The sequence below is a fragment of the Panthera tigris genome, chromosome A1, assembly GCF_018350195.1.
Source record: "Panthera tigris isolate Pti1 chromosome A1, P.tigris_Pti1_mat1.1, whole genome shotgun sequence".
NCBI classification, from domain to species: domain Eukaryota; kingdom Metazoa; phylum Chordata; class Mammalia; order Carnivora; family Felidae; genus Panthera; species Panthera tigris.
This window is the reverse complement of record NC_056660.1, coordinates 138,565,567-138,586,771: the sequence shown is the minus strand read 5'-3', so window position 1 is coordinate 138,586,771 and position 21,205 is coordinate 138,565,567. Positions and strand designations below refer to the sequence as shown.

Genomic DNA, 21,205 nt, shown 5'->3' with positions numbered 1-21,205 from the left:
GTTTCAAGAGAGAACAGAGAAACTGGAGGGGAAGAAATGACCAATGAAATAATTCGAGAAAATTTCTCAGAACTATAGAACATGCATTTCCACATTAAAAGGACCCATTGAGAATCCATCACAGTGAATGAAAATAGACTCATACTGAGCTAGTTTAGTGTGAAATTTCAGAAGTCCGGGATAAAAGAATTTTGTACATCTCCAGAGAATGAGAGAAGCATATGTACAAAGGATCAAGAATCAGAAGGATTAGATTTCTCATCACTGCTGAGCACAAGAGTGAAATAGTGCCCTTAAGGCACTGAAGAAGTGTGGTTATGGTGCAGTTGGGACTGGATGTATAAATGTGTGGAAGAGGTAAACTCTCCCCTTCCTTACTGGGAAGTCTGTTGATGGTGCCTGGAATGGAAACATCAAGAAAAGTAGTAAGTTAATTAGAGATGGAAGTAAATACCAGAAAGATCAGTTAAACAGTTTCAGAGTGGTCATTCCTGGGGAGCAGAAAATATTTATGGATCACAGAGGCCGTCATGGGACTGCTTTTTTTTTCCTTTGAGTCTCAAAGGACTGTTGTGCTCTAAACAGTATGCATGTAAAAGTTTGATTAAAAACAAAAGTGAGGGGCACCTGGGTGGCTCAGTCGGTTAAGCGGCTGACTTTGGTTCAGGTTATGATCTCGCAGTCCATGAGTTCGAGCCCCGCATCAGGCTCTGTGCTGACAGCTTGGAGCCTGGAGCCTGCTTCAGATTCTGTGTCTCCCTCCCTCTCTCTCTAGCCCTCCCCCGTTTGCGCTCTCTCTCTGTCTTTCAAAAATGAATAAATGTTAAAAAAAAAAAAACAACAAAACAATGGGGCGCCTGGGTGGCTTGGTCGGTTAAGCGTACGACTTTGGCTCAGGTCATGATCTCACGGTCTGTGAGTTCGAGCCCCGCATCGGGCTCTGTGCTGACAGCTCAGAGCCTGGAGCCTGTTTCAGATTCTGTGTCTCCCTCTCTCTCTGACCCTCCCCCGTTCATGCTCTGTCTCTCTCTGTCTCAAAAATAAATAAACGTTAAAAAAAAAAATTAAAAACAAAACAAAACAAAAAAAAAAACAAAACCGAAATAAAAGTGAACATTTAAAAAATGGAACTACAGTAAAACCTTGGTTTGCAAACATAATTTGTTCTGGAAACTTGCTTGTAATCCAGAGCACTCCTATATCAAAGCAAATTTCAAGAAACATTGGTTCAGTTCTGATCATGTGGCATTCGGTGTCGCATACTACTTGTATTGCAAGACATCGCTCTCATTTATCAAGTTAAAATATATTAGAAATGGGTGCTTGTCTTGTGAAACATTCACAGACCAAGTTACTTGTGATGCGGGGTTTTACTATATTTCCAGAATCTAATCAGTGTCTACCACAAAACCTAGCTGAACTTTTTTTTTTTTTCTCTTTTTTTTTGAGAGAGAGAGAGAGAGAGAGAGAGAGAGAGAGAATGAATATGAATGAATCCCAAGCAGGCTCTTGCTCAGTGGGGAGCCTGATGCAGGGCTTGATCTCACTACTGTGAGATCATGGCCTGACTCGAAATCTAAGTTAGATGCTTAACTGACTCAGCCACCCAGGTAGCCCTCTACCTGAGCTTTGTAAGTCCTCACAGCATCTGTAACGATAAAAGCATTGTGCTAACTAGAAAACTACTTAATGAAAAATATCTCATGTAGTTGTGAAAAACAAAACAAGAAACCTGTTTGTTAATTCAGTTTAATTCAGTGGAAATTTTATAACGTTGCCCTTTGTCAAGATACAGAAAAGATGTAAATTTGTGTAAATCACATATCACATTTTAGCGTATATAAGCTGAGAGAAAAAAACAAAATGGAAGACACTGTCATTGGTTGCTGTTTGGGAAATGTCCATTATTATTTGGTTTCAACTGTGAACCACCTTGATCTAATTTGAAGACCCATATTTTTGGGGAAAAAAATGAAGATCCACATTTTTGGAAAGTATAATTAACCATATCAGGGAGGCACAATCTAATCAACAGCTATCATTTTGTTGAGTCACTACCAAAGGGACTTATGATCAGTACTAAGGGACATATGTTTGGTTTTTGTAACCCTCATCTGTAATAATTCATAATGGAAGCTTTTTTTCTCTCTCTCATTATTTGCTAGTCAGCTTTCTTTATGATTTTTAGATCTTTTAGTTGAGATGATCTGTTGTCTTCCCTCCTTTTGTGGGCAAATCACTCACCTCCTGTTCACTGAAATTCCTATCTCTGGTCCTTCTGTTTTTAAAGGAACATCAAACTGTGATATAAAATGATAAAGATTGGTAGTATAGGTAAAGGCAAAACGTAGCAGAAATTTGTGTTGGAGGAGTGAGATTATATTGTAGGGCCTTGAGTCTGTCTAGGTATAATTTTTTTTTAAAGGAAATGAACAAAGGCACAGGGAAGTCTCAACCACTGTTGGCTACCCGAAGTGTGTCATTGGGAAATGAAGTGGCTACTTTGTTTTCAGGTGAATTTCTAGCCATCTAAAAAGCCACATGCTTTCCAATAAGGGCTCTGTTTATTAGGGAGATATAGGGGTGCTTTCATTGTCAATATAGACACAAAGATGGCTGGTCTTGGGTTCCTCTGCCTTCAAAGCACCAAAAATCTAGTGGATGAGACAGAAAACTATAGTCATTAAACAGCTACTTATAATTTAGTTTGGTAAGTACTGTATTTGAGTTATCAAACAGGAGTCACTGAAGAGTGGAGCAGCAAATTTTGCCTAGAGGAAGGTGTCACTGAGGAAGTAATAATTAAAAGTGGCTTTTAGTAGGCAGAGAAGGGGCGAAGGGCAAGAACTTCTTAGTAAACTTATAAATGGGACATAAATACATGAAAGAAGGCACAGAGTCATGAAAATTGAAGGTGTATTTGGGACGCCATCCTGGATAAGCTGGTGGGACTAAAGGGTAGGGAGGGTTGAGTGGGTGAGAGGTAAAGATGGAGGTCCCCTTGTGAAAGGTCTTAAATGCCATACTAAAGTTTGGAATTTTATTGGCAAAGAAGCTATTGATTTTATGTAAGGGTAACATGATTAAATATTTTAGTGAGATAATTTTTGTAGGACTTGGTGATTGGGTAGGGAAATTGTATTCTCAAATCAGGGAAGTCAGTTAATTGGGAGCTATTTTAGTGGTCCAGGCGTAAGAAGGACTGACATTAGGGATGCGGGAATAGGAATAGAGAAGGAAACAGATTTGAGGGAGATTTTTGGGTGGACAGAGTATGATGACTCCAGTCTGTATGTCGAAGGGGAGGGGAGGAACCAGTGATGACTTCCGTGGGTTTTGGCTTGGGTGCCCGGGTGGGAAGATGTTAAGATGGGAGTACGGAAGGAGGAGTGGATTTGGTAATACTTGAGTTCACTTTTGACATGTAAAGTTCAATGATCCAATGGGGCATCTAAGAGATAGTTAGAAATAGAAGTTTGATCGCATGGGGGAGGTGTGGATTTTGACAGAAGGCAGTGCAATTCTGCTTATTATCTATGCATGAGTGTATTTGTAGATGCATGATTTTATGATTTTGTGATAAGTAATCTCTGCCTCCATTGTGGGGCTCAAACTCAACCCTGAGATCAGGAGTCGCATGCTCCAGTGAATGAGCCAGCCAGGTGCCCCAGAAATCAGTGTCATTTTAAAACAAAGATGAGATCAGTCAAAATGCTTGTGTAAAGTGAGTGTGTGTTTATGAATATTGGTGTGAGGATATAAGTTACTGGAAGCAGCGTGAAGTGAACAAACATAACTGTGGAGGGAATCTGCCTGGGGAAGGTAGTATCTGTTGAGATGTGCTCATTGATTTCCTGACAGTTAAAAAGGAAATGTTAATCTAGTGGGAGATAAGAGAAAGGGGAAAGTTAGCGGAAGCTGCCAACTGTCCACTAAATATTTGTGCTTCATCTTCTTTATTCTAGTCATTGGCCAATAGCTGCACAGTCAGGAATTATATTTTCCACTCACTTTTGAGGCTAAGCTAGGTGGGGCTGTGTGACTAGTTGTTCCCAAAGTGATGAAAAATGGTATGTGTGACAGAGCAAAGTGGTTAAGATGCACTGCTTTTCTCCATCTGTGGGGAAGCCACAAGATAGAAAGAACTTGAGTTCCTGTGGTAGTCCAGTTTACCCAGTTTCCAGTATTTATGTGCTTGTGTAGCTTGCTTGAATCTGAGCTGGCCTTGTGACATGGTTTACCAGTAGAAGGCAGCACAAGTGACGCTGTGCTAAACCTTAAAGCCTGGAAGTTTGTACTGTTAGAAGCTAAGTCACTATGTCAGAAATATGACTGCTTCGAGACTGCCATGTGGTGAGGAAGTCCAAACAGCTGCGTTGAGGAGAAATGAGGCTCCCAGCTGGTAAGCCCAGCTGCGCTTGTAGTTCAGAAGCTAATACACTGTATCTTGTGGGAGTGAAGCCATTTGGACTTTGAGCTGTTTCATTGCCCCATCTGATACCATGTGAGAGTTGTGATAAATGAAGCAAGTTTTTGTTATAAGCCAGTACATTTTGGGATGGTTTGTCGGGCAGCAATAGGTGACTGAAACATTTCTTGGATGGTTGTGCATCAGAAAACTAACCACTTTGCATTAATACCTATGTGGGACTGCTACTTAAGCAAAAATAAGTCTTACGTTAAGCTTTCCATATTGGTTTGTTAAAACAGCTAATGTTACTAAAACTGATTTATAGAGCATTTATGCTGTGATGAGACTGTGATAAGGATACTTGACTAGTGGTGTATGACAAGATCTCTCATGTAGATATAATCACATTGTTTGTTTAGAATTCACTTCAGGGGCGCCTGGGTGGCTCATTTGGTTGCGCGTCCAACTTCAGCTCAGGTCACGATCTCCTAGTTCATGAGTTCGAGCCCTGCGTTGGGCTCTTTGCTGACAGTCAGAGCCTGGTGCCTGCTTCGGATTCTGTGTCTCCCTCTCTCTCTCTGCCCCTCCCCTGCTTGTGCTCTGTCTGTCTCTCTCTTGCAGAAATAAACATTAAAAACATTTTTTAATAAAAAAAAGAATTCACTTTATGCATGCATTCTCTGGAGACAGTCACACACTGATGCCTTCATGAGACATTAAACCAGTTTTTATGAAGGTGAGGGAAGACATATTCCTGGTGGACAAAGAAGAAATGGTGATTCCATGAGAACAGAAAGCCACTCAGTTGGGGCAGAATATCTGTTCTTGAATTTGACGCATAGACCCTGAATGATATTGTCAAATGTTATTCATCTTTTAAAAATTATTTCTAAGTGTTATATAGATAGGGGAGGAAGGAAAGGAGGAAGAAGGTGAATAGGAGAAAGAGCAAGAAGGAGATACTGAGAGAGAGTAAAAATTGTAAAAATTCTCCTTGTGAAACTTAGATTTTAGAGGACTTAGCAATGAACAGAGACAAGTGGACAATGCTGCGAAGAAAACTAAAGTAGACAAAAGAACGGAGTGTGTGTGGGAGATAGTGTTTTAAATAGAAAGGTCCACATATGCATCTCTGAAGGAAGTAAGGGATGATTAGATACGTGATGTTTCAGGTGAAGAGGTTTTCAGGCAAAGAACTGAAACGTAGAAGCCCTGAGGCAGAAGCAAGTTTAGGGTGTTTCAGACAGAGCAAGAAGGCCAGTCGCTATAGTAGAGGGAGTGAGTGATATGGAGATAGAGAGAGGCAGGTCCATATCTTAAATTGTCTTGTAGGCCAAGGAAAGAGTTTGAATTTCTTCTGGTAATGAGAGTCCATTGAAGGGTTTTGAACATGGGTGCAATGCGATCTGAGTTTTGTTTAAAATAAATAATCAACTCTATTGTATGAAAAACCAGGAGAGGAGATGCCGGGGTTGAGTTTAGTTCGTTAAGAGGCTGTTGCACAGAGGCCCTGGTGAGAGCTGATGGTGGCTTGGACAAGGGAGATGGGGTAGAAGTCATCATATTTGAGATAAATTATGAAGTTACTGCTGCAGGATTTCTGATGGATTGTACATGGGCTATGAAGGAAATGAGTTAAGGATGAATTATAGACTTTTTGCTATGAGTAGCTGGGTGGGTGGTGATGAGGCTTACTGAAAAGTTGGTAAGGGAAGATCAGCTTTGGGGAGTTTCCATGAAAAATCTGATTAAAAATCATTTATTGGAATCACAGGTATAAATTATTATTCTGTTTTGTTTAAATTTTAATAGCTTTATTGAGGTAGTATTCACATTTCATACAATTCACCTATGTAAATTATGCAATTCAGTTTCTTTTTCAGTAGGTTCACCAAACTGTACAAGTATCACCCTAACCAAATTTAGATCACTTGGGTCATCTCCAAAAGGAAACCTTGTACTCATTGGCAGTCACTTTAAACTCCCTCAGCGTCTGGCCTTAGTCACCCACTAGTCTGTCTCTAGATTTCTGTCTCTCTAAATTTGTCTATTTTGGACATATAAATGGAGTCCTACAATAATATAATCAGACACAGTAGTTTTTTGTGTCTGACTTCTTTGGCTTAGAGTACTATTCAAGTTTTGTCCATGTTGCAGCGTGTTAATGTTATCACCACTTCATTCCTTTTTAGGGACAAATACTGTGCCCTTGTATGGATGTACCAATATCGTCTTTCATCATTTGATGGACTTTTGAGTTGTTGCCACTTTTTGGTTATTATAAATAATGCTGTTGTGAAGATTTGTGTGTAGGTTTTTGTGTGGATGTGTTTTTATTTCTCCTGGGTATATACCTAGGAGCGGAATTGCAGGATCATATGGTAACTCTAAGGTTAGCCTTTTGAGGAGCTGCCAAATGGTTTTCCAAAGCGATTGTACCATTTTACATTCCCACCAACAATATACCACGTTTCTCCACATCCTCACCAATACTTATTTTTATCTATCTTTCTCATTTTAGTTAGTTTAATAGGTATGAAGTGGCATGGCGTTATAATTCTGAATTGTATTTCCTTAATGGCTAAGAATTTTGAGTGTCTTTTCATGTGTTTATTGGCCATTTCATGTATATATGTCTTCTCTGGAAAAATGTCTTTTTAGATCCTTTACGCAACCATTTGTAGATTGGGTTGTCTTTTTTGTTTTTGTTTTTGTTTTTTTTTGTGTGTGTGTGTTTTTTTTCCCCCTTCAGCTTTATTGTGGTATAACTGACATGCAAAAATTGCTAGTATTTAAAATTGATAATTTATTGTGTTTTGATATATGTATACAAGCTGTGAAACTATTAACCACAATCAAAATAATAACCATATCCATTATCCCCAAAAGTTTGTTTGTGTTTCTTGGTAACCATCCCTCTGCCCACTATGAATCCCCAAGCAAACTATCTATTAGTATAGATTAGCTTGCTTTTTCTGGAATTTCATAAAATGGAATCATTACATTGTGTACATTTTTGTTTTAGTCAGGTTTCTTTCACATTAGTTAATTTAGAGATTCACATATCATGAAATTCACTCTTTAAAAAAACTTTTTTAGATATTTATTTTTGGGGGAGTTCAAGGGGGGAGAGGGGCAGAGAGAGGGGGACGGAGGTTCCTAAGCAGGCTTTGCACCACAGCAGTGAGCCTGATGTGAAGCTTGAACTCAGAAACCACAAGATCATGATCTAAGCCCAAGTGAGATGCTCAGCCGACTGAGCTACCCAGGCTCCCCAAGGAATTTACTCTTTTTAAAATGATTTTTATGTATTCACAAAGTTGTGCAACCATCACCATTATCTAATTCCAAAACATTTTCATCACTTCAAAATGAATGCCTGTGATCATTAGCAGTCACTCATTTTCTTCACCCAACAGTCCCTGGAAACCACTAATCTACTTTCTATGTGCATTATTTATCTTGAAAAAGCTTTTTTAAATCCTTACTTTATTGGCTTAAGAACACAAGATTTACTCTTAACAGATTTTTAAGTGTAGGATATATTATTAGCTATAGGAATAATGTTATACAGAGGATCCATAGAATTTACTGATCTTATATTAATGAAGCTTTCAACCCATTGTTTGGCAACTCGCCATTTCCATCTCTCCTGCCTTGGTGACTACTGTTTTCTGCTTTAAGAGTTTGACTCTTTTAGATACCTCTTATGGTTGGAGTGACACGGTATTTTTACTTCTGTGGCTGGCTTATTTCATTTAACATGATGTCCTCAAGGTTCATTCATGTTGTCATATATCACAAGATTTATTTTTTATTTTTTTACATTATTTATTTTTGAGAGAGTGAGAGAGCGTGTGTGTGCGTGTGCACACCATCAGGGGAGGGGTAAACAGAGAAGGAAACAGAGGATCTGAAGTGGAATAGAGGATCCTGATGTGGGGCTCTAACTCAGGAACAGCAAGATCATGACCTGAGCTGAAGCCAGACGCTTAACTGATTGAGCCACCCAGGTGCTCTACAAGATTTATTATTTAAAAGGCTGAATATTATTCCATTATATGTGTATATCGCATTTTCTTTATTGACTCACCCATCACTAGTGGACATTCAGGTTGTCATACCATCTTGGCTATTTTGAATAGTGCTGAAATGAACATGGGATTACTGATATCTCTTTGAGATCCTGATTTCAATTCTTTTAGATAAATACTCAGAAGTGCCATTGCTGGATGATATGGTAGTTATATTTTTGATTTTTTGAAGAACTTCTATATTGTTTCCATTGCGGCTGCACCATTTTGTATTATGATCAACAGTGTACAAGGGTTCCAGTTTTCCGTCACCAACACTTGATGTCTTTTTGTTTTGTTTTGTTTTGTTTTGGTAATAGTCATTCTGACAGGTGTGAAGTGATACTTCTTTATTGTTTTGATGTGAGTGTCCCCAATGATGAGTGACATTGAATGTTTTTTCATATACCTGTCAGCCATTTGTGTGTCTTCTTTGGAGAAGTGTGTATTTAAATCCTTAGCCTATTTGAAAAGATTTTTTTTAATGTTTATTTATTTTTGAGAGAGGGAGAGATAGAGGGAGGGAGGGAGGAGGGAGAACATGAGCCAGGGGAGGGGCAGAGAGAGAGGGAGACACAGAATCCAAAGCAGGCTCCAGGCTCTGAGCTGTCAGCACAGAGCCCGATGCAGGGCTCAAACCCACGAACTTCAAGATCATGACCTGAGCCGATGTCACATACTTAACCGACTGAGCTACCAAGGCGTGCTCCAGTCCTTAGCCCATTTTAAAATACAATTTTGTTTGTCTTTTTATTATCGAGTTAATAAGCATTCTTTATCAATTTGATATACAATTCTTTTCTGGGATATATAATACGGAAATATTTTTTCCTATTTTGGGGTTGTCTTTCACTTTCTTGATGGTGTCCTTTCAAGCACAGAATTTTTAAATTTTGATGAAATACAATTTATCTTCTTTTTCTTTGTCACTTTTGCTTTTGGTATTTACCTAAGAAAGCTTTGTGTAATCCAAGGTGATAAAGATATATTGCTATCTTTTCCTCTAAAGCTTTATAGTTTTAGCTCTTATATTTAGGTTGATAATCCTTTTGCATTTAATTTGCTCATAAGTTGTGAGGAAAGGAGTCCAACATGGTTGTTTTTTTTTTTTTTTTGCTTTTTTTTTTTTTTTTTTTTTTTTGCATAGGTGAATATCTTGTCATCCCAGGACTATTCATTGGAAAGGCTATTCTTTTTCCATAGAGTTGAGCTGGAGCCCCTGTCAAAAATGATTTGACTATAAATATAAAGTCTTGTTTCTGGACCCTCAGTTCTATTCCAACTGATCTCTGTATCTGTTCATTTGCCAGTACCATACTGTCTTGATTACTGCAGCTTTATAAGATTGAAAATGGCAAGTGTGAATCCTCCAACTTTGTTTTTCATTAAGATTGTTTTTGCTTTTTGAGGTCCTTTTCAATTCATATGAATTTAGGGTCACCTTGTCAGTTTCTTTTCTTTTCTTTTTTTTAAGTTTGTTTGTTTGTTTGTTTATTTATTTATTTATTTATTTATTTATTTAGAGAAACAGCATGAGCAAGTGGGGAGGGGCAGAGAGAGAGAAAGGGAGAGATTCCCCAGCAGGCTCTGTGCTACTCTGTGCTCTGTTTGTGAGATCATGACCTGAGCTGAAATCAGGAATCCATGCTAACCGACTGAGCCCTCCAGGTGCCCCAGACCATGACAATTTCTGCAAAAAAATGTAGCTGAGAATTGTCAATTTTTAGGTCAATTTGGGGGAATATATTGACATTTAATAATTATAAGTCCTCTGACCCAAGAACATCGATGTCTTTTCATTTATTTAGATGTTCTTTAATTTCTTTTAACAATGTTTGCAGTTTTCAGTAAGCATATTAAGCTTTGCAGTTTTTTTGTTAAGTTTATTTGTAAGAATTTTATTATTTGTTAATGCTGTGGTAAATTGTTTTATTTAATTTCATTTTCAAATTGTTCATTGCTGGTATATAGAAATATAATTGAATGTATATTGACCTTGTTTCCTGCATCGTTGCTGATGTGCCTTTTATCAGTTTTAATAATTTTTTTGTGGATTCCTTAAGATTTTCTATATACAAAATCATGTCATCTGAAAATGTAGCTCTACTTCTTTCTTTTCAGGCCAGCTGTCTTTTGTTTGCTTTTCTTGCTTAATTTGAACCTCTAGTACAGTGTTGAATAGAAGCAGTGAGAATGAAGTTTTGTTTTATTCCTGATCTTAGGAGAAACCGTCCAGTCTTTCATCATTAAGTGTGATGTTAGCTGTGGGTTTTTCATAGTCCCTTTATGAGGTTTATGAGGTTTAGGAGATTAAGTATTTTTATCATGAAAGGTGTTGGGTTTTGCCAGATGTTTTTCTTTTTCCTGTTTATTGAACTAATCATATGATTTTTGTTATATTTAAATTTATGTGAGCACTTCCATTCTTAATGTTGGAAAAGTCTCATGTATTAAAGAAATTAAAGATGGGTGATCATCCTCATTTGGATAGATGGTAGAAGCCTTGGGAGTAGGTGAGATTTCCCAGAGAATATATGGAAGAAGGTGGTCAAGTTGGAACTTTGAGGATTATAAGTATTCAGTCTCCCATGTGTAATGCTAAATTTAATTTAATTTCAGTTAGTAAATTTAATGAAACTTCATCTTTCATCTAAGTTAGCAGGTTGTGGTTTTGCTTTACTAGATAATCGAGTAGAACTTGTATACAAAGTACAGTTGACCCTTGAACAACATAGGTTTGAACTGTATGACTTCACTATGTATGTATTTTTTTCAATAAATACAGTACAGTACTGTAAATGTATTTTCTCTTTCTTGTGACTTTCTTAATAACATTTTCTTTTCTCTAGATTCCTGTATTGGAAAAATATAGTATGTAATACATATAACATACAAAATGGATGTGAATGGACTGTTTGGTATTAGTAAGGCTTCCAGTCAATAGTAGGCTATTAGTGGCAGGTGGATTTTCAGCTGCTCAGGGGTCAGTGCCCCTGACTCCCAAGTTGTTCAAGGGTCAACTGTATAAATATTTAAGTAAAGGAAGAGAATCTGCATGGTTTTTTTTTTGTTTTTTTTTGTTTTTTTTGGCAAGGAGCATCTATGTGGTAAATAAATAGAAGAATTTTAAACTTTATGGACACTAATTCCATAAACTTTAACACTTGAAGATGCTGGAATTTACCTCTTCTCTACTCGAAGAAATGTTTGTGTGAAACAAAAAAAATCAATTTGTGGAAAATTTCTGTCATGAAATTAGGATTTTTCTGTAAGGAACCTGAAATTTGTACAGTAGTGAATGGCCATAAATCCTCAGGCTCCATATTGAGAATTAGAACCAGATAGTGCTTTTACTTCTCATTTTTTCTTTGTCCTTTGAACTACTAGTGCTTATGAAGTAATGTCTCTTTTGATTTCAGAATCACTATTAGCAGTTATATTATAAAAAAACTCTGATTTCAAGGTATTGTATATAAGTTGATTATGGTCAAAATAGCTTGTTGCTGAGACTACCTGTTAGACTTTTACAGGTAATTTGTGTATTTCAGCTTTGTGAGTAAAATTGACAATTAAAAGTGGTACATACTTAAGGTGTACGACTTGATGATATATGTATACATTGTGAGTCACCAAAATCAAGCTAATTAACATATATTGCTGCACATAGTTACCATTTTCTCTTTTTTTTTGTACAGTGATAACATTTAACTTCTTCATAGCAAATTTCAAGTACACAGTATTATTAACTATAGTCATTATTTAAGACCTTTTAACCCATAGATATACCCTAACCAAATGTTGGCAGTTAAGATCCAAGTAATGTGAATTTCCTATTGTAAACTTAAATTAGTTGATAGTCTTGGAGACTGTTACTGAAATTCTCCAATTTAATCATAAGTAATTCAAATTATTTGGTTCAACTAATAAAAAATCTTGTTATATTGACCAGTTCATCAAATAAGATTGGTGAAAGTCAATTTGTAAGTTGTTTGTTACCTGAAATTTTGTTTCCTCCTTGAACTGCATTATTGGAATTTATCTCAAATAATATGAATAATCTGAGAACAGTAAGTTATTTTATTTATGGCACAAAAAGAGTAGAATATTGACTGATAAATATGAACTAATTCTAAAATTAATATAGATAAGTGTGGGATACCCTACCATGATGCCCACAACTTATGTACTGTCTTAAAATGTGTTAAGGTGCTAACACATCTAATTAGAGGGTCAGAACACAAATCAGGGTTCTTAAAAGACAAACCAGTATACCTGTGTAATAAGAGGCATATTTAGTTACTATAAATTATTTATCCTGTTTAACCTTAAACATACAGGGTATTTTAAAAAATAGACTCCCAGCAAAAAGATTGCTAACATAGCCATTTCTAAGACCAGTGTTTCCATTTAGTCCTAATATATAGTCTTTAAAAATCTGGAGAACTAATTTGCTTCTTTGCCATCATGAAGTAGACAAAAATGAGACTGTACTCACTAGAGAAAAAGGGAAAAGATGGGTGTTCAGGGACCATAGCTGGAATGAGATACTTTGTGTATTATAACCTATATGCAGCCATCAAATACTCTTTCAGTTCTAAAATGTAGTAATTGATGAGTTTTTTTTTTTAATTTTTTTGAATGTTTATTTTTTTTATTTATTTATTTTTTAATTTTTTTTTTCAACGTTTTTTATTTATTTTTGGGACAGAGAGAGACAGAGCATGAACGGGGGAGGGGCAGAGAGAGAGGGAGACACAGAATCGGAAACAGGCTCCAGGCTCCGAGCCATCAGCCCAGAGCCTGACGCGGGGCTCGAACTCACGGACCGCGAGATCGTGACCTGGCTGAAGTCGGACGCTTAACCGACTGCGCCACCCAGGCGCCCCTGAATGTTTATTTTTGAGAGAGAGAGAGAGAGAGAGAGAGAGAGAGAGAGAGAGAGAGAGAGAGACAGAGCATGAACGGGGAAGGGCCAGAGAGAGGGAGACACAGAATCCGAAGCAGGCTCCAGGCTCCGAGCTGTCAGCACAGAGCCCAACGCGGGGCTCGAAATCACAAACCCTGAGATCATGACCTGAGCCGAAGTCGGACGCTCAACCAACTGAGCCACCCAGGCGCCCCAATTGATGAGTTTTAAAGTTGTGCAACTCTACAGAGATGCATATTCTAGTATATAGCTCATAAAATGAGAAAGAATAGTTACTTGTGTTAGGTGATACTGTTGGCAAACAAAATACATAGCTCTTCTCATTATCACATATATACTTTTTGATGTGTAATAGCAGCTGGAAAGGATTTTATATTATGAAATTGATCCATTTATTTAACATTCTTCTTGATGTAGTAAACTAACCATTTCTAGAAAGACTGTTGACTCATGTTCTTTAAATGTATGTACATATTTGGCCTTTTAATGTGAAAAATTGTTGGGTTTCTGTTTTATGACTACAGGAAGTGTATGTGCCTCATTTCTTACCCAAAGCTACCAACTGCCAGTCCTTGATACAATGTTTGTAAGAAAGAAGTATCGAGGCAAAGATTTTGGTCTTCAAATGCTGGAGGACTTTGTTGATTCCTTTACAGAAGATGCACTTGGCTTGCGGTATCCACTCTCCTCTCTAATGTACACAGGTAAATTAAGTTAAAAAATGTTAAGCTTGTCTCAGTGTCACTTCTGAGTTGTTTCTGCAGAATATTGTAAATGTGCATATATGAGTAAGTATTAAGTAAATTTGGATTCTTTGGCTCCGTAGGGCTTCATTTTACAAATATGTCCTTATTTCATGTAATGGCTTTTTGGAAGTGTGGGAGCTTTTTTAAAAAGTTGAAATATAATTCACATACCATAAAATTCATCCTCTTAAAATGTACAATTCATTGGCTTTTATTATAGTCATAGCTGTACAACCATAGCCACTATCTAATTCCAGAACATTCTCATTATTCCAAAAAAAAACCCCTGCACCAGTTAGTGGTCACTCTTCATTCCTCCATTCCTTCATCCCTAGCAACCACTAATCCATTTTCGTTCTCTATGGATTTACCTATTCTGGACATTTCATACAAATGTAATCATGGGATATGATTATATTATAAGCCCTTTGTGTCTGGCTTATTGTGCTTAAAATTTTTTAAGGTTCGTCCATGGCGTAGCATGAGTCAGTGGTTAATTTGTTTTTATGGATGAATAATAGTCCATTTTATGGATATGCCACATTTTGTTTCTCCATCATCCGTTGATGGGCTTTTGGGTTGTTTCCACTTTTTCATCGTTATGAATAATGCCTTGATTATGATAAATTGAATACCAAATGAATTATAGGTGCATGTCTATTTTTGCAAAAAGTCTTAGGGAGCTTTAGTTATCCTTCACTTTAGGCAGAAATTGCCTAATAATATTTTGTTGATGTCGTTTGTATAATTTTGTGAATAAGACTCTTTGAAATGTGAAAATAAAGGAGTACATTGAAAATAGAAAATTTTAGACTAAGTGGCATCTCCATTGTCTATTTCTTGGTCTTCCTGTCTATCTTGTAGCATGCTTATTAAATTTGAAGAACTTGGATTTCCATTTGGTTTTCTCTTTCATTGTAATTAGTAGTTCCTTCATGATGCTCCGTGTCCAATATTTTTGATGATCTTCACTTGTTTCCATGAATATTTTTTTTAAATTTTTTTTTTAACGTTTATTTTTGAGACAGAGAGAGACAAAGCATGAACGGGGGAGGGTCAGAGAGAGAGAGACACAGAATCTGAAACAGGCTCCAGGCTCTGAGCTGTCAGCACAGAGCCCGACGCGGGGCTCGAACTCACGGACCCGCGAGATCATGACCTGAGCCGAAGTCGGCCGCTTAACCGACTGAGCCACCCAGGCGCCCCCATGAATATTTTTAATGATATAGGAAATATTATAGTGTTTGACACTGTAAGCTTTAGAAAGATAATATTCATTCTGCATATAGGTAATGAGTGCCAAGTATGGATGGGCAAGCTAGAGTAGATGATTAGCTAACTATGAGGAGCTGATTTACACAATACTATAGCATGTACCCATTCCTAAAGACATGGATTAAATAAAGTCTCCTGTATCTTTTATTCATTTGGAATTTATCCTGGGTACCGTTTGAGGTATAGATCCGACTTTATTTTACGTGACAGGTATGTGGTTGTTCTAGTCTCATTTATTGAATAATGTATTTTTTTGCAGTGTTTGGCATTTATGTCTGTATCAGGTTAGCAGACAGTGGTCCATTGACCTGCTAATTGTCTTTAGAAATAAAGTTTTATTGGAACACAGCCATGTTCTTTCATTTACATAATGTCTATGGCTTCTTTTGCACTAAAACATCAGAATTGGTTAGTGCCCATATTGACAATATGACAGTGCCCATATTGCCTGTAAGCTTAAAATATTTATTACCTGTCCCTTTTTTTTTTTTTTTTTTTAATTTTTTTTTTCAACGTTTTTTATTTATTTTTGGGACAGAGAGAGACAGAGCATGAACGGGGGAGGGGCAGAGAGAGAGGGAGACACAGAATCGGAAACAGGCTCCAGGCTCCGAGCCATCAGCCCAGAGCCTGACGCGGGGCTCGAACTCACGGACCGCGAGATCGTGACCTGGCTGAAGTCGGACGCTTAACTGACTGCGCCACCCAGGCGCCCCTATTACCTGTCCCTTTAACAAAAAGTTCACTAAGTTTTCATGTATAGCATATGTTAAATTTTTGTGTGTATATATATTTGTGTAGATTTCTTATTTGCTTATTCATTTCTGTTATCTTTTAAGTTCCATTACCTCACTGTTATATTTATTTTAGCTTTTGAACATCTAAAAAGACTAGTCTCCCCCATTTAATATGTCTGACCTTGCTTATTTGTTTCCCTGTGTGGACTTGAGAATCTATTTACTAGATGAAAAACAAAATTCTGTTGGGATGTTATTGGGATTACTTTTATATTTACAGATAAGCCCCTAAAGACTCCCCAAAAAACTGTTAGAATTGATAGGGGTGCCTGCCTGCTCAGTCAATGGAGCCTGTGACTTTTGATCTCAGGGGTTGTAAGTTTGGGCCTCATGATGGGTGTAGAGATTACTTAAAAGTAAAATCTTAAAAAAAAAAAAAAAAACCAAAAACAAACACCAAAACTATTAGAACTAATAAATGAATTCAGTAAAGTTGCAGGATACAAAATCAGTTTGCAGAAGTCTGTTGCAATTCTATACACTAATTAGGAAGCAGCAGAAAGAGAAATTAAGAAAATAATCCCATTTACATTGGCACCAAAAATAATAAAATACCTAGGAATAAACCTAACCAAAGAGGTGAAATATCTGCACTCTGAAAACTATAAAACACTGATGAAAGAAATCGAAGACAACACAAAGAAATGGAAAGACATTCCATGCTCATGGACAGGAAGAAGAAATATTGTTAAAATGTCCATACTACCTAAAGCAATCTACAGATTGATTTATTTATTTTTATTTTTATTTTTTTTTGCAATCTATAGATTTAAATGCAATCCTTATCAAAATACCAATAGCATTTTTCACATGACTAAAACAGGCAATTGTAAAATTTGTATGGAACCATGAAAGTCGTCCGATAGTCACAGCAACCTTAAAACGGAAAAGTAAAGCTGGAGGTATCACAGTCCCAGATATCAAAATATACTATAAAGCTGTAGTAACCAATACAGTATGGTACTGCCACAAAAACAGACCTGTAGATCAAATAGAAAGCCCAAAAATAAACACATAATTATATGGTCAGTTAATCTTTGACAAAGGAGGCAAGAATGTGCAATGGGGAAAAAACTCTCTTCCACAAGTGGTGTTAGGAAAACTGGACAGCATCATGCAAAAGAATGGAACTGGACCCTTTATACACCATACTCCCAAAATGGATCAAGGACCTAAATGTGAGAACTGAAACCATAAATATCCCAGAAAAGGACACAGGCAATAATTTCTCAGACATCAATCTTAGCAACATCCTTCAAGATAGGTCTCCTGAGGCAGGGGAAACAAAAGCAAAAATAAACTTTTGGGGCTACATCAAAGTGAAAAGTTGCTGCCCAGCACAGCAAAGGAAATAACACAGGAGAATGAAAAGACAGCCTGCAGAATGGGAGAAGATATTTCCAAATGACATATTTGGTGAAGGGTTGTAGTATATAAAATATATAAAGAACTGATACAACTCAACACGGAAAAAACAAATGATCCAATTTACAGTGGGCAGAAGACATGAACAGACATTTCTCCAAAGAAGATGTCCAGATGGACAACAGACGCATAAAAAGATGCTCAACATCAGTCATCATTAGGGAAATGCAAATCAAAACCACAATGAGGTACCACCTCATACCTGTCAGAGTGGCTAAAATCCAGAAACAACCAATTTTGGCAAGGATGTGAAGAAAGGGGAACTCTCTTGCACTGTTGGTGGGAATGCAAACTGATGCAAACTGTGGAAACAGAATGGAGTTATTCAAAAAATTAAAAATAGAACTACCTTATGATCTAGTAATCACACTACTGGGTATTTACCCAGAGGCTATTAAAACACTAATTGGAAGCAATATATGCACCCCTGTGTTTATTGCAGCATTATTTACAATAGCAAAATTATGGATAAGCAGCCCAAGTGAATCTATACATTCAACTGTCGTACGCCTGAAACTGATTTAACACTGTATGTTCACTACCCTGGAATTAGAATTTTTAAAAATGTCAAAACAAAACAAAACCTTTACATGTTAGCTTATGGAGAATTGACTGTTTTCTTCTATCCAACATATTATAATTGTGTAATATGTACAACTGTAGGATTTTGTTCAAACCAGTTAGCATGTATATTCTCCATACAGTTCTTAGAACTAACATAGGAAAAAAATGTATATGTTTAGGAATTTTATCTTTTTTGTTGCTATTATAGATGTTGTGTTTTCTTACATTATTTCTTCTCACTAGTCGTTATAAATATGAAAGATACTGATTTGTATTAATTTTGTACCCATCCACATCAGTAAATTCGTAATAACTCTAGAGTTAATTATCTTGAGTTTTCTAGAATCTGCCTCTTTGTTAGGGCCCAGGCTGAAAGCCTTGCCTGATCGCTGCCCAACAAAAATGTATCTTTCCTCCTCTAAGTCTTGTGATGCTTTACATGTAGTGTTCTTATACTTCTTAAGTACCTTCTAAGTACCTTATCTACTATTTCTTCTAAGTTTTAGTTTAACAACAGTTTAGGTGCTGAGTTCATTGTGCATAAAGTCCACGGATAGGTCTTTTGTAACACCACTTGGTCTAGTTCTTTGCATGGAATGAATGTGCTGAATAAATGGCTGTGAAAAGATTCTGTGAGGCAAAGAAGGTTAAAATAGTTGGGAGACATTTAGCATTGGGGAATATCTGTGGGGAATTGTAGGGTCCATATTATAAAGCTTATGCTTTAAAAGAATGTTATTGCAAGGCTGAATGAATTAGTGCTGTCAGTAATGAATGAATTAGAATGTCAGTAAGAGGAAGAAGTCTTCAAAACTTGTTAAGGAATAGCTAATGCTGCTTAGTTGGTAGATGTTCTTTCTTGTGGGCACATACCTTCTGTATTATTTAGCTGAATGACATTAGTGTGAGAGTTCTCTTTCTGACTCTGGCCAGACAAATCTGAACTGGGACCTTCAAGTCTAGTCACCCTTTGTAAAGTACTCCTTTTGGACCTCATACTGTGTAAGGCATTCTCTACTGTTTTAGTCATTTAAATTCAGACAGATGATCACTGTGGCCTCTTGTGCTTGTTTTCTCTGGCCTCTTCTTTCTCATAGGTATAGAAGAAACTGAAACCAGAAAATGTGAGAAACATTTTCAAATATACAGGAAAAAAAAACGAGACAATAGTATCCTAGTGTCAGTGTATCCATTATCCAGATTAACAGTTGGTAAGGTTTTGCCTTGTTGTTTTTATTAACTTGTAGGGAGAAGTAAATAAAATCTTGTAGATACAGTTGATGGTCTCTTTGGACTCCTCCGTAATCCCATTCCCCTTTCTCCTTTTCTCCCCAGTGATAATAGTGTTCCTGAAGTTGGTGTATATCCTTTCTGTTCTAAGTTTCATACTTAGATCTGTGACCATAAACACCATAAGGCATCATTTAGTTTGCTATTTTATTTTATTTATTTAAAAAATATATGCAGCTGAGATTCTTTTTTTTTTTTTAAATGTGTTATTTATTTTTGAGAGAGAGAGAGAGAGCGCGTGAGAGCGATCAAGATGGGAGGAGCAGCAGAGAGAGAGAGAGAGAGAGAGAGAGAGAGAGAGAGAGAGAGAGAGGAAGACTCAGAATCCTAAGCAGCCTCCAGGCTCTGAGCTGTCAGCACAGAGCCTGACACGGGCTGAAATTCAAAACCCGTGAGATCATGACCTGAGCTGAAGTCAGACCCTTAACCGAATGAGCCACCCAGGTGCCCCTATTTATTTTTTTATTTTTGAGAGAGAGCGCGCTCAAGGGAGTGAGGGGTAGAGAGGGAGGGAAGGAGAGGGAATCCCACAAGGGGCAGAGAAGGGGGAGAGAGAGAGAGAAGCAGGGCTCATCCGAAGCAAGGCTTGAACTCACAAACTGTGGGATCATGACCTGAGCTGAATTTCAATGCATAACCAACTGAGCCACCTAGGACCCCCTTGCTTTTTTATTTAAAAAAAATTTTAAGTTTTTTGGGGCTAAAATATATATAACATAATATTTGTCATTTGAACAATTTGTGTATATACAATTCAGTGGCATTAGTCACATTCACTCTCTCTCTCAATTTGCCTATTCTAGTTACTGCATAGAAGTGGAATCATACAGTATATGTTCTATGTCTGTGTTATTTCCCTTAGCATAGTGTTTAAGGGCCATCCTCGTAGCATATATCAAAATTTCATTCCTTTTATATGGCGGAGTATATTTTTATTGTGTGAATATGTCACATTTCATTTATTCATCCATTCGTCTTTTGATGACACTTGGATTGTTTTACCTTTTGGCTGCTATGAATAATGCTCTCCATACACATTGGTGTACAGATAGATATGTGTTTGAGTCCCTGCTTTCTATTCTTTGGGTATGTAGCTGAGAGTGGAATTGTTGGGTTATATGGTAATTCTGTGTTTAACTTTTTGAGGATTTGCCAAATTGTTTCCCACAGAGGCTGTATCATTTTGTTTAATCGGTGTTTTTTTTTTTTTTTTGAGTTTATTCTTGAGAGAGAGAGAGAGACAGAGTACAAGCGGGCGAGGGGCAGAGAGAGAGGGAGACACAGAATCTGAAGCAGGCTCCAGGCTGCGAGCTGTCAGCACAGAGCCCAACGTGGGGCTCAAACTCACGAACTGTGATATAATGACCTGAACCGAAATCGGACGCTTAACTGACTGAGCCACCCAGGTGCTCCAGTATGTTTTTAAAACTTCATATAAATGACATCATTTTGCACCTATACTCACTTGCTTTTTTACTGATCTTTTTTATACATTTATCAATGTTGATCCATATAGCTGTAGTTTGTTGTAGTTGCTGCATAGTATTTTACTGTATACATACTATTTTATTCATGTATCCCTTAGTGATGGGCACTTAGGTTGTACCTCCCACCCCTGTTTAAAAACAGTCCTGTAGTGAATATTATAAATGACTTCTTGTGCATATGTGTAAGTCTTTAGGGTGCATATCCAGAAG

General features: G+C 37.1%; 1 protein-coding gene across 9 annotated transcripts in view; it reads left to right on the top strand.

Annotated features, from left to right (window-relative positions):
* FAM169A (family with sequence similarity 169 member A) overlaps window positions 1-21,205 on the top strand; it is a 94,825-nt gene that overhangs the window by 51,001 nt on the left and 22,619 nt on the right. For all 9 annotated transcript variants that reach the window (XM_015536546.2, XM_042988418.1, XM_042988397.1 and 6 more), the window contains one exon: window positions 13,936-14,115. In XM_015536546.2, the coding sequence (XP_015392032.1) occupies window positions 13,936-14,115 (180 nt within the window). The remainder of the gene's footprint in view (window positions 1-13,935; window positions 14,116-21,205) is intronic.